The sequence below is a fragment of the Triticum urartu genome, chromosome 1, assembly GCF_003073215.2.
Source record: "Triticum urartu cultivar G1812 chromosome 1, Tu2.1, whole genome shotgun sequence".
Lineage (NCBI taxonomy): Eukaryota > Viridiplantae > Streptophyta > Magnoliopsida > Poales > Poaceae > Triticum > Triticum urartu.
In genome coordinates this window covers 163,235,498-163,249,454 of record NC_053022.1, presented here as the reverse complement: position 1 = coordinate 163,249,454, position 13,957 = coordinate 163,235,498, and the positions used below count along the sequence as shown (strand labels likewise).

The following is a 13,957-nucleotide window of genomic DNA, read 5'->3' as shown; positions in this document are numbered from 1 at the left end:
CTGATCTCGGGGTAGATCGACTTTGTAACCATATCATACACATCAAATACAATCAAGCAGGACGTAGGGTTTTACCTCTTCGAGAGGGCCCGAACCTGGGTAAACACTGTGTTCTTCATCCCTTGTTCCCCATTGATCCTAGATCCATAGCTCGGGACCCCCTACCTGAGATCTACCAGTTTTGACACCCACACTGAGGCCTCGCCGCTGCCCCTCGCCCCGAGCGGTCCCCTGCACCGCAGTCGCCCCGCGCTTGACTCCCCGGCGCGCGCCCTGGCCGCGACCACGCCAGTACCCCGCGCCCCTCCTCTTGCTAGTTGCTGCTCCCGCTGGTTGTTGCCCGCCGCCGTCGCTGCCTTCTCCCGCGCTCGCGCACGCAGCCGCCATGCCCGGGCCGCACCTCACCCGCAGTCGCCAAGCACATTTGCGCCGACCAGCGTTTCTGCCGCCGCCATCACCCGCTGCTTGCCGCCCTGGCCCTGTGTCGTGTGCACTACGTTGCCCTATTGGTCACCGACGTGCCCTGGGCGCCATCGCCATTTAAGCCACCCCTGGGCCACTTCCAGGTGGGCCTAGGGTCATTAGCCTAAGGCCAATTAGCCACTAATCTAAAAGCTGCCCTAAAGAGACACTGCCACTAGGCCCCGCATCTAATTAACCTAATATAGATTAGTTAAAATGTTTTGTTATCAGTGTGTGTATGACACATGGGACCCACGCGCATTGTTCCAATGGATAAGGTTGGCCCAGTCAGCTTGCTGACTGGGCAACTGGTGACTGGGCTGTTGAGCCAGTCAACAGGCCCACTGTCAGCCCTATTGCAATTGCTGGGTACACTTCTGGGTGTATCTAGCACTTATCCATTTATTTTCGAATAAATAACAATTCCAGTAAATTCCAGAAATTCTTTAAAACTTCAAAAAATCATATAAATTCAACCGTAGCTTAGTTGAAAATAATTTATATATGAAAAATGATCAGAAAAAGACGAATCCGAATATGCCATCCACATGCCTGCCACATGCCTGCCACATGCCTCTAATACTACAAACATGGAACCTTTCCCTCCGGTTAATTTGTCCGATAACTACCTAAAGTCGGGAAAATACTCCCGGATATTTTCCTGCTCCGTCTGTAACGCTTAGCCTTGCATTAGGTCACCCCTAGCACAGGATATTGTCATGTCATGCATCATGATGCATTTGATTGCTTTATATTTATTGTCCCCCCCCCTCTTCTCTCCGGTAGATACCGAGACCGACGCTGCTCCCAAGTATGACTGCACTCCTGACGACCAGCCCCTTTTAGTAGAGCTTCCTAGCAAGCAAAACCCCCTCAATCATTCCTATCTCGCCCATTCTTTCTCTCTCATGCTTGCATTAGATTTTTCTACTATTGTTCGATAGCTCCTATTCTAATGCATAGCCTGCTTTCGTAACCTGCTGTAGTTACCTTGCATGTTATCCTATATGCTTAGTATAGGTTGGTTAGTGATCCATCGGTGACCCCTCACCCTTGTCCTTGTTGCCCCGCTTTGTTACTAGAAGATTAGATCTGGGGTGATCGACATGCTGAGGCCGACACATCACCGCACACCCACCTTTAGTTGTACGACTCTACAGAGCTACTATCGAGTGTCGAGGATGATACCTCCTACCTCGCTCCTGATGATACCTTTGTAGCGTAGTTGTGGGTTACCGAGGGTGATTCCTCTTTCACCACCTTCGATGATGCCTCTGCTGTGCATCCCCTCAAGTGTGAACCTATCAAGGTTGATTCCTCCAAGTTCACCTTGACGGTTACATCGAGTGGGAATCCATCGAGGGTGATTCCTTGGATTTCCCCCTTGATGACACGGACATACTGTTACCTTTACATGTTGCCCCTCTTACTGGTGCTGTGGGACTGAAGGGACATGCGGTACCATCCCGGTAGAGGTGGAGACCTGAGTTCCCGACAATATCTTGTGAGTCGGGTTGACCTGGAGGGTACCCGCGAGATAATTACGAGGCATGGCCGGGTAAGCAAACCGCCCTAGAGAGGGATGGGCCTGACCCTTGTCGTAAGTCCTCGAGACGGGGCGACAAGGTCACTGATCGTCCCCGCGTGCTCCCAAAACACTAACGGGCTTGGATATGTGATCTGAGCAGGCCTTTGGCCTTTTCGCACTAACCACCACGCGAGAATAATTATGGGCACTCGACGGCGTACGATTCTTCCGAAAGCTCACAAACGTCAGCAATTGAGCGGCGCGCGCCTAGTTGGACGGTAACCACCTGCGCTTGTATAAGGGGGTGGGTCTGCTCCAGGCCGCGTTCATAACGCGTAGGATTGCAAAGGGTGATTGGTCCATTACCCCTTCGCATTTAGGATGTAGACCGGCGTGCTGGCCTCTCTGTTGAGTCTAGGTAGGACTACGGTGTGTCGATCAACCAAGGCCGGGCATGACCCAAAAAGTGTGCCCACCCATAGTTAATCGAGCGTGTTGGGTAAGTTGATGCACCCCTGCAGGGAAGTATATCTATTTGAATAGCCGTGTCCACGGTAATGAACGCTCGGAGTTGTATCCTGATCTATTACAACAAGAACTGGATATTGGAGAGCCTAAATGCATATGATGGCTCTGAGATTGTTTTCTCGCAGGGAGTCGAGGTAGGATCTCTGGGCATGGCTAATATATACTTGTTACTATATGATATGTTACTCTACTCTCTTTCTAATGCTGCAAGACGCTGCAAGATGCTAGTCTTCGATAGGCTAGGCCTTCCCTTCTGTTCTGGCATTTCTGCAGTATAGTCCAAAGATATAGCCCCATTCCTTTGATATCGATGCATACTTAGCATAGATCTGATGTAAGTCTTGCGGGTACTTTGGATGAGTACTCGCGGTTGCTTTGCTACCTTTTTCTTCTCTACGCGATTGCTGTGATCAGATGACGGAGCTCAGGAGCTAGTTGATCCCGTCGATGACTACTACTACACCAATAGAGCCTACTACTACGTGGAGACCACCGATGAGCAGGAGTAGTTAGGAGACTCTTAGGCAGGAGGCATGTGCCTTTTTGATGTAGATATCGTTGTTTTGCTCAGCCTTCTTAAGCCAAACTTGTCTATTCACGTCTGTACTCAGATATTGTTGCTTCCTCTGACTTATGTATTCGAGCCTTCGTGGCCCTGGCTTGTAATATAAAGCTTTATGTTTGAATTTGTGTCTAGAGTTGTGTTGTGATATCTTCCCGTGAGTCTCTGATCTTGATCGTGTGCATTTGCGTGTATGATTAGTGCACGATTAAGTCGGGGGTGTCACACAACCGCCGCCAAGCAAACAAAGCATCACATCCACCCCAAGCTCACCACGAACGACGCCCGGAGCGCCGCTGTCGCTCGATCCAGCAAGGATTGGGGCTTTCACCCGGCATACGACCTGGGAGGAAGAGTGGAAGAAGTCAACCTGGATAGCGCCTACAAGAAGGGTACGACGCCCTTGGGCATCACCGCCGTCGTGGCCAACAGTGTCAGCCTCGGATTTCTCCGGAGCCACCTCCCACCTCCAGCCTCCAAACTGGCCCAACTCCAGCGACTGATGGCCGCCCAAGGGAGGACCATCGGAGGCAGCCCTGGCCGAAGCAAACGGAAGCCTCCAGATCTACATCGGGCGCCAAGGAGCCGCCCGCATCACAGCCACCACCCGCCGCTACCTCGCCACCCCCGCTGCCGAGAAAGAATGGCCAGCACCAACGAGCGCCGGACGCCGCAGGCCCGACGTCGATCCACCAGCCGAGGCCGCCGCCACGAATCCAGAGCTCCCCGAGGAAGAGCAGCCAAATCCTCGCCGCCACCTTCACCAGCGGCCCTGCGGCGAGCCGGCAACCACCTTCGGTTGCGACGAGGGAGAGGAGAGGCAGGGGGAGAGGGCCGGCGGCGGGAGCCTAGGAACGTTTTTGACAAAGGCGAGCACAAGGGGTAAGCAACCTCGAAACAAACAATGTCAACAAAATAGAGGAAAGAGGGTTGGTGGTAGGCCCGTCCTGATGTGGCAACAAACATGAGACAAAATGGAGCTACCCTGCTTTGTCCCCAAAATTGTAGGAAGAAATAGGGGATGAGTGGATAAATGGACATATTTCGGTGATCCAGGGGTGTCGACTTGTGGTTACATCGTCCAAATCCGTTGTATGAATAAACGGGGTGATTTGGAGGAGACCTTGGAGATGCTCACAATTTCTTGAAGATCTTTTTCTTGCAAAACTGACATCCATCGGGGTAGGAATAAGTCGCTGTCAACGTCTCCCTCAACCACACAAAATTACAAGCAGACGCAAACAGTTCCCGCATTGTTTTGCCCAGCAGACTTTTTTTTTCTTTTCTTTCTAGAAGTCATTTCAGGAGCTTCTAGTATTGAAAGTGATGCCTTGGCTTATCTACACATGCTTAGAAAGGTACTTACAAGTTACAACAAGAGGATTAGAACGACGAGACTTTAATTGTTTGACTTCAAATCAATGTATCAATGTGAATCGAGCCTAGCCAAGCAAGCATGAAAGAGAGGCATAGAAGGATGATCTTCTTTCCTCGTCCTCGTGACTTTCTATTGGCATTCAAACGGTTGGCAACCTAACTTTACACAGGAAAACTCAGACATTTCTCTCACCAATCATGTCAATTAGAACCCCAAGAACCCATGATTAACCAAAAATTGCTGAAACGGATATACCCTCATATCCTTTGACTACGGTGCTACAGAGATAAATTATCCATTTACTTCCATCTCAATAACAGCGAGGAGAACTCTTCCACCAATGTATATATTACAGCGCCATTCCAAAATCTACAAGTCAAAATCCTCAACCCCAAGCGTTAGTGGAATGTTATCCAAGAACATAGTACAGTAGGCAACTAGTTGTCTCAAATGCACCAAAGAGGCAAAACCACTCCATATGCTTCCCTGTTACATACACATACTAGGTATGCATACATAACCATGAGGTAGCTAGGTGCAGTTGCTAAGATCTAAAGCATCACTAGCTACTAGTACAAGTACACAAGTCTACATACTAATCCTTACGATATATATATATGGAAGAAAATGGAGAATCTACCGGTCTGTAAAAGATAGAAATTTCCTGCTAGCCTTTGAAGCTTCTTTCTTATTCATGCCGATTCACAAGTCCGTGCCCGTGAGGATGCTATTGTTCAAGCGGCGATGTAGGTGACTGAACTGCTAGCCGCTCCGATACCTCAGCGAGAGATGTGAGGTTGCACTTGATCACGGCCTCAACGAAGTAGCAAGTCTCATCCTTTGTGTTGCCGTCGGGCACATCAACCACGAAGGACTCGATCACAAGTGTCCCTGGCCGCCCATCAATACTCTGTGGGTGGACTGTTATGATGGATGAGTAGTTCTGAAGAAGTGGAAACACATCAGATCAGTATGGATCAAACAGAAGCTTAAAGATCATCGGTGCAGGCATGTCCATCAACAAAAACTTAACTTTTCAACTTCTTGCAAGGTTCAAGATACAGTAAAACCACATGCACATCATGTTCCTTCTAGAGAAGGTAGACAACGCAAGAAAATCACACTGCAAACTATTATGACCGTGTTCCTTCCTTAGTGGTCAAATACCTGATTTTGAAAACTGCAGGACAAGCACTTGTGATCTCTTCAAAAGCTAAATGCTTCCTTTCCAATTAGTAATTACAAATGTACACAAAGTGAGTAAAATGCTATCATTTGTCACAAGTTGCCCCGGTGACCTTCGTCACGAAAGCGTCACAACAGTTTCCAAGACCCCTCATATAATAGGGGTTTTCTTCTTGATCCAATCGGTACTCTTCTCTTGAATTGAGGGGTGGCCATTCTGAGTTTTATTCTCAGATTCTATCTGAGGGGTTTGTGATCGTTGTGGAAATCCCAACACTCTCAATGAGACCATTATTAGTTCTAATGAAGGGTGTACCCATGCTCAAAGCACCCACACAAGGTGGGGTCTGGGGAAGGGAATTTCTAGACAGCCTTTACCCCTGCATAATAATTCTGCAAGGGGGCTGGTTCATTCTAATATGGCAGACAAAGTTATTGCATTCAATTTTATATTATCTATGACTATGTTAGCATCAGACTTGTAATGGAGCATCTAGCTATTATTTTGCAGGATCTAGCAATTATTATAATGGAGCATTTAGGCACTAGTAAGAAGTAGAGCAGTAAATGACTACTAGAAAGCACGAACCCTGAGCCGGTGATCGCCTCCAACAAACTTGACACTGAGGATATGCTCGTCGTCATCCAGCTGCTCGAGCCTCTCGGTGCTAGTTGTGGCCGGCAGACCGGTCTTGACGTTGACCTCCCGCACGCTGCCGATCTCGAGGTCGCCACCGCGCACCACGCAGCGGCTGACGAACGGCTTGTACCGCTGCGGCTGGTCGAAGCTCCGCACGAGCGACCAAACCTGCAAACACAGTGGTACATGAATCAAACAGTCGGCGCGATGAAATAGCTATCCATCTGCCCGGGAGATTTGGGCCATTGAATTCTATCACAAACACGTCAACAAGCCAATAGCCGAACAAGATCGCCAAAGCAAGCGCAGCAAAACGAGAATCCCAGATCCAGGAAATACCCACCAACCGAGGCAAGCACGGCATCAGAATCCATTAACCACGCAACAGTGAAAGGTACAGCAAAGGAGGAGCAGGGGCAGGGAGGGAAAGGATGGGGGTCTCACGAGGTGCACGGGGGCCTTGATGTGCTTGACGAGTGCGGAGGTGCACTGGTTCTCGCCGGGCGCGTGGCCGTGCAGCCGCCGCATGTAGTCCGCCTCCGTCGCCGCCCCTCCTCCACCTGCGCCGTTAGCCGCCTCGTCGCTGAGCCTCCAGGCCCGCGCGCCGCCACCTACGAGGCCCACCATGCCAGTAACTCAGATACCCACCGCCACCGCCGCCGCTCCGACCGGTGGTTGGCCTGGCCTCCCCTCCTCTGCCGCCGGCTGTCTTTTTCTCCGCCTCTGCTGCTTGGGGAATGGCTGGGTTGGGCTAATCGGTTTGGTGGGTTCCTTGCACGGGCGGGTACAAAAATCTGCGGGGTGAAGGGAGCGGCGGGCCCACCCACGAGTTATCCATGCGCAGACCCCGAGGGCAGGGAACGCCAACAAGCTTCGATGGAGCGTGCGCCTGGTCTATGGACTAGAGCGTTGTTTATTAGAACGACGGTGGCGACCCACCCAGTCGGCATGTGTAGGCAAAAATATCTTCGGTCATGTGACACATGACCCCCCAAAAGGCATTTACATGTCATCGCCAGCTAGGACAATAAACGGCGGACAGGGCTATCTTCAAAATTTTGAGGTTCCGAGGCAAAAAATAATCCTAAATTCTAAAAAGTGCGCGCGCACTATTCGGAGGAGTCGAGCGGCCGGCTCCTGGCGCACGATCTCACTCCTATCATCTCGCGCGTTGGTCAGGTGGTACCTGGTCGGGGCGGTTTCTCGAGCCGACGCCGCTCGATGACCACAACTGTTTCTATCCATTCGTCCCGTCCAACCATAGCGCTCGCCGCCCTCGAGAGCTTCTTCCGCGCCGTCTCGCCCGAGGCTGTAGGTGCCGTCGTCGACTACGTAATCGCCTCCTCCCCCTCCTCCACCCCGCCCTCCGAGCTCTTCCGCTCCCTCCGCCGCTCCTTCCCCAAGGCACTGCTCTCCGGCCACCGTATTCCTCCCTTCTCTCTCCACCAGCTCCACTCTACCTTCTTTCTTGCAGGTGCAGGACGACGGCCACGGCCATGTCACAGCTTTCTGCCATCTGCTCCCCCGCCTCGGCTACCCCAAAGACGCCATGTGCGCGATGCTTGTGAGGACCTTCCCGCCGCTAGCTCCTCCACCGGTAGGACGCCCAGCCTAGCCGGCTGCAGCAACAGGCGGCATGTCACTGGCCCAAGCATGCACCATCTTCTTGATTGATAGAAGATTTGATAGAGATCCCATCACTGTTTTGTGTATGCAGCTGCTGCTACGAGCTGTGTAGATTCTCATGGATGAAGTGCATGGTTTTCATGGGCAGAAGAAAGCATGTGAACGAGGGGCGCTCCGGCGAACTCGTTGGAGATGTTGGGGTGCAGCGACCGCCCGTACGGTGCAGATCAAGATGATTCGACCTCGCCGCGATATAGTCTATTTGCACATAAATTGATGTTTAGTTGACTTCTAATGTAGTCTAGTTACACACATATTGATGTTTAGTTAGCAGTAAGACTAACTGCACACACATTGATATTTAATTGGCTTGTAATGTAGTATAGTTGCATACACATTGATGTTTAGGGCATCTCCAGCCGTTGGCCCCCCAGGAGGGGCAAAAAATCGCCCCCTGAGGGCGCACCGGCGCTAAACCGCGCACTGGAGGCGTGATGCCCCCCAGTCGCGGCCCCCCACGGGTTTTTAAAATGATTAAATTCGGCGCAAACACGTTCGAATTCGTTCAAATTTAAACATATTTTATGAAAAAAAGGGAAAACTACCGCGGGCTACCTCCGCCGTCTCCCTCGCCGCCCGCCTTGCCGCCCGCCCGCGGTTCTACATGCCGAGGAGGCGGTAGAACCGCGTGTAGTCACCGCCGTCGTCGTCGTCGTCGTCGCCCCCGCCGACGCCTCCGCCGTCCCTGCTGCATCCCTCCCCCGGTTGGCGCGGCGGGTTGGACGGTCCGGGGGCGTCGTCGTCGCCGTCACTGTCGAGGACCACGATGACGTGCTCGTCCTCGTGCCCACGCTTGCGGGCGGTGATCTCCTCCAGGGCCCGGCGCTGCCGGACCATCTCGTCGCGGAGGTAGTCGTCCCGCGCCCACCGCAGGGCGTCCTCGTCGGAGATGCCACGCCGGGCTACCTTCTCATACTCCGCGGGGAGGCCAGGCTCCGGCTTGGACTCGACGAGGACGAAGCGGCCGATGGGGGAGGCGTTGTCGCCGATGCGGACGCCGGAGCTGCGGGTGCGCGCGCTGACAGGCGCGCCCTGGGGCTCCGGCTTGACGGGGCGGAGGTGGAGGCAGGGGGAGCCACCGGACGAGGAGGAGGACCCCCCGGTCTCCATGCGCCTCGGGGTCCAGGAGCTTCCCTGGCGGCGTGTGAAGGACGGGGAAGCGGGGTACTCGAGGCGCGGCGTGTTGCCGCCCTCGATGTACTCGAGAACGGCCTCCAACGTGCGCCCGGGCACGCCCCACCACCGACGCCGGCCGACGGCGTTGAGCCTGCCGGAGGGCTCGACGCCGTTGGTGGCCTCGAGCTGCTCGGCGTGATGGCGGCAAAAGTAGGGCTCCCAGAGCGGGCTGTCGGGGACGTACCGTGGCCCCTCCCTCGCCGCACGCGGCAGGGACGAGCGGATGCGTGCGATCTCCGCACGCCGCGCCGCGCCGGTGGGTATCGAGGGCACCGGCACACCGCCGGCGCTGATCCTCCACGCCCCGGGCACCCGCATGTCCGGCGAGACCGGGTACTCGGCCTCGAAAAGGAGGCGAGCCTCGCTCTCGTGAAGATGGCGGCGGCCGAAGCCGTTCGCCGCCGCGCCGTCGCCTGGGAAGCGCTCGGCCATGGGAGACGGCGAGAGAGAGAAGAGGGAGGAACGACGACGGCGAGAGAGAGAAGAAGGAGGAACGACGATGGCGAGAGAGTGCGGGTCGCCGAGTGCGCTGGGGCGCGTTTATATAGGCCGAGGCGCCGCCCGTGCGCGAGCCGCCGTGAGTACGCGTGGCGGGCGAGGGAGGGCGAGGGACGCGCGTCATCCGGTCTTCACTGCGCCGCCCGTGAGGCATCAATGGCGCAGGCTGACCGGCGCGGCAGCGCGGCAGCTTTGGCATTGATTCGCCGCGGGAAACGAGGCGATGAGGACGACGAAGGGGCGAGAAGAGGGTAGAGTCGCAGACGCGGCGGGCCCGCGGCTGTTTCGCGCCAAAACAGTTCGCCCCGGCGCCCCCGGGCGCCCCCAGCACGCCGGGTTCGGCCTGGGTCCGCCGGCGCTGTTTTCGGCCCAGGCCGGCGAAAATCGAGCTCCTAGGGGCGCGACTGGGCCGATTTTTCGGCGCCGGGGCAAAAAACCGCCTGGGGAGGCCTTCCTGGAGGCGCGGCTGGAGATGCCCTTAGTTGGCAGGAAGACTAGTTGCACACACATTGATGTTTAGTTGGCTTGTAATATAGTCTAACTACACACACATTGATGTTTAGTTAACAGGAAGACTAGTTGCACACACATATGCTCAGTTGGTTTGTAATTTAGTCTAGTTGCACACACATTGATGTTTAGTTGATAGGACACTAGTTGCACACACATATGCGCAATTGACGCGGCAATGTAGTCTAGTTGCACACACATTGATGTTTAGTTGGCAGGACTATTGGCACACACACATATACTCAGTTGGCGCGACAATGTAGTCTAGCATACACATCGATGTTTGGTTGGCAGGACTGTTGGCACACACATATACTCAGTTGACGAAGTAATGTAGTCTAGTTGCACATACATTGATATTTAGTTGGCGGAAATACTAGTTCGTCGAAACATCACCATGGGGGTTCTATTTTTGAAAAGCACATCACGAGGGTTTTAACGGTAAAAACGGATCTGAATTTCGACACGTGATTTAGAAGATATGTCTTTTATAATTTTGAAAACCAAAAATTAATGCATAAGAAAAGGAACATTAATGCAGCAGCATGCAGACATCCATTACATAAGAAGAGACCACATAGGGTGATCAATTAACAATGTCCTTTTCTAAGACCAGGGGGACATGCGCTTGCTTTTTTTGGCCGGTCGCTCGCAAGCGCTAGCGAGCCTTCGGCCGCTAGCTAAACACGCCCAAAAATAATAAGGGCGACACGACGAGTACATGGTTGCTGGCGTTCAAAGTAACATGGGCAGGTGACAGCTTGACGGGGGAGCTCGGTCACTCTGATTGCACGCCTTGCAACGGGAACGAGATCCTCTAACATCATGAAGAGATGTCATGGAAGCTACAGTACCCTGATATCCCTTCTTCATATCCATATGATTAAGGTTAAAATGACTTGAATTAATTTACAAATTACAAGTCTACTATATACATTTACAAAAATCACATACAAACAAAATTATGATACAATAAAATCAATTTTAGATTTATTTTCTATGAACAATAACTGTCTACATTACATATCGCTACAATAACCGTGACATCCCTTCTCTGTTTTGCACTGGATTTGTATTGTAGCTTTGTGACATCCCTTCGTGATGTTAGAGGATCCGTTCCCCTTGCAACGGGGTGCGGCTCTCCAGAGAAGCTTGCCGGCATGCTAGTCAGTGGCAAGCACTGGTGGCGGCAGTCGGAACAGCATAGGGAGGCGGCAACTCGACGGGAACTCGAAGCAGTGGGGAGGCGGCGCACTCGACTAGAGCTAGGGAGGAGCACGAGAAGCGACTTCTCTCAAGGATCTAGATCCTGCAAATGGAGCCGTTGTTGCGATAAGAGCATCTACAATCATACTTGGCAAATTCGACCCCTCAAATGCCCGCGGACGCGCCCGGACGCGTTCGCGGACAGTGGTCGGTCACACCTCAAAAAATGCATTCAACATATGGATACCTCAAATTCATATTATTACATGCAACGCATCGATCTTTGAGTGGAGCTTCGTCCGGTTTCGCTCCCCATTCGCCCGGCTCCGCCATGGCCATGTCCGGCGGCTGGCTGTGCCCCTCAGAGTGTTGGTCCGGTCACCGGCAAGGTAGAGTAGGATATGGGACACGAGGCGGCTCACAGGACTCAAGGCGCCGCTGTCTCCCATACCCTACTCTTCCTCGTCGGAACCCGGAACCCGTCGGGTGCTAGTGGACGTTAGATCGATGACGGATCCATCCTGGGATGAGCCGCCGACATCCACCATGATGCGGTTGCGGCGCCCGGACTGATGCGTGTATGGGGCATCGGAGAATGCGACTCCGCCTCACCGACCTCCACCGCCGCGAGGGTTGCCGCCGCCTCCCGCGCCCGATGCCTTGCACGGCGGGCACGCCATGCCATGTTCTCGTCGGATGAGGCCCATGGTGTGTCCCGATGCTCGGCGCACCAACGGAGAGGTTGCGCGTCCGCCAACGCGTTCGAACGCCAGACAGACCGCACGGCCTCCAGCGAGGCAGGTACGACTGGCCTAGCGCCGGCTCCATGCGCCATTTGGGCGGACGCAATGGATTCCCGACGGAAGGAGTCCAAGCGCTGTCGTGCACGGACCTCCTCCCAGGCACGGCGGAGCACAAGCCGGACAAGCATCTCCTCCTCGGGGCCGCATGGGATGAGCTCGGGGTCGACGGATCTGGAGGTGAAGGACTCGGATCCGCTGCCCGCCATGTCGGAGATGAGCTTGGGCGGCGAAGGTGAGTGGAGGGGAGTGGAGTGAAGTGGGTAGGGTTTGGTCCGGCGAGCGGATGGGGAGGAATATATGTGGAGTCGGGTGGGCCAGCGTGGGCCGGGTCCAACGTGGCAGGCGTGCCCGGGCGCCCCTATATTCGTCTCATTTTTGGGCTGAATATGAGGGGTGCCAGTAAGCCCGGGCGTTCGAGGGTCATTTAAGGGGGCTGTCTGGGTCAAAAATCGTGATAGGACAGTCACTGGGCGGTCCGCCCGGGCGTATGAGGCGGCTTTGAGGCGCCCGGCTGCAGATGCTCTAAGATAGATTGCAACAATGAGCTAATTGCAAAAACTAGTGGTGGTGGTCATGGGACACGTGGTGTGCAAAGAAGACGGCGGACGCGAGGCTGCAATATGCCGGGTGATATATAGTGTTTTCGAAATAATAAATAAGGAGTGTGGCGTTCTGGATCTCGGCTTTCATAGAGGCCATTTTTTTTAAAAACTTCAAAATTTTCGGTTTCAAAAAACGCTGAAACAAGTTGTACAAGTAAACAAGGATGTTTTTTAGAGCACGCAACACATGTGCCATATTTTTATAAAAGACAGAGATAATGTACAAGAGCATACAAGTAGGATGAAGACACCCAAATTCGTAGGCCAAAAAGAGGAACAAAGACGCTCCATCATCGACACCTAGCTCTAGTCTAACTACTCACAAAACGACATAATCCTCTAGCACCCGTTGTCCGCCATTCCCTCAACTACGCAAGGATGACACCCACCAACTTCGGTTAAGTGCATTGATGTCGAACACTCGGGCATCTTTTTGTTTCCAGAGGTTCCAGCAAATTAGGATCACCAGCGAGTCCAAAGCCTTCCGAACTCTTGTACGGGCTCCATGTCTAATCATGGACCACCATTCCACCAAGTGTCCTCACTGCTTGGCGCAGTAATGATCAATCACAAAGCTGCAAAGCATGTATGCCACGTTTCCCTCACCGCGACACATTGTGTAACATCCATAATGCGGCTATATCTCCCACGTGTCGGGGCACGACTTAGAGGCATAGCTGCATGGTAGGCATGTCGCAAGAGGGGTAATCTTTACACATCCCATGTACTGAATAAGAAAGGGATAAAGAGTTGGCTTACAATCGCCACTTCACAAAATACATAAATAATCATCATCCAAAATACAATCAAAGGTCCGACTACAGAACCAAAATAAAGAAAGACAACCCCAAATGCTAGATCCCCGATCGTCCCAACTGGGCTCCACTACTGATCAACGGGAAACGAAACAACACAACGAACAAGATCTTCATCGAGCTCCCACTTGAGCTCGGTTGCATCACCTGCCCTGGCATCATCGGGACCTGCAACTGTTTGGAAGTATCTGTGAGTCACGTGGACTCAGCAATCTCACACCCGCGAGATCAAGACTATTTAAGCTTATGGGTAGGAAAGGGTAGTGAGGTGGAGCTGCAACAAGCACTAAGCATATAAGGTGGCTAACCTACGCAAATAAGAGCGAGAAGAGAAGCAACACAACGGTTGAGACGCTAGAAGTGATCAAGAAGTGATCC

At 53.2% G+C, this 13,957-nt stretch overlaps 2 protein-coding genes across 3 annotated transcripts; one reads left to right on the top strand and one right to left on the bottom strand.

Annotated features, from left to right (window-relative positions):
* Window positions 1-4,737: 4,737 nt before the first annotated feature.
* LOC125552787 (abscisic acid receptor PYL5) lies at window positions 4,738-7,092 on the bottom strand. Its single transcript, XM_048716471.1, has 3 exons — window positions 6,728-7,092; window positions 6,233-6,451; window positions 4,738-5,401 (listed from the first exon to the last, which is right to left on the bottom strand). The coding sequence occupies exons 1-3, from the start codon at window positions 6,908-6,910 to the stop codon at window positions 5,186-5,188; spliced, it is 618 nt and encodes a 205-aa protein (XP_048572428.1). The 5' UTR covers window positions 6,911-7,092; the 3' UTR covers window positions 4,738-5,185.
* Window positions 7,093-7,192: 100 nt separating this feature from the next.
* LOC125552796 lies at window positions 7,193-8,302 on the top strand. 2 transcript variants are annotated; one of them, XM_048716489.1, is made up of 3 exons: window positions 7,193-7,615; window positions 7,758-7,880; window positions 8,001-8,302. In XM_048716489.1, exons 1-3 carry the CDS (start codon window positions 7,505-7,507, stop codon window positions 8,019-8,021), a joined length of 255 nt encoding a protein of 84 aa, XP_048572446.1. In that variant the 5' UTR covers window positions 7,193-7,504; the 3' UTR covers window positions 8,022-8,302. The 2 variants fall into 2 exon arrangements, with proteins under 2 accessions (XP_048572446.1, XP_048572439.1); XM_048716482.1 differs by having other exon boundaries at window positions 7,357-7,880.
* Window positions 8,303-13,957: the final 5,655 nt, after the last annotated feature.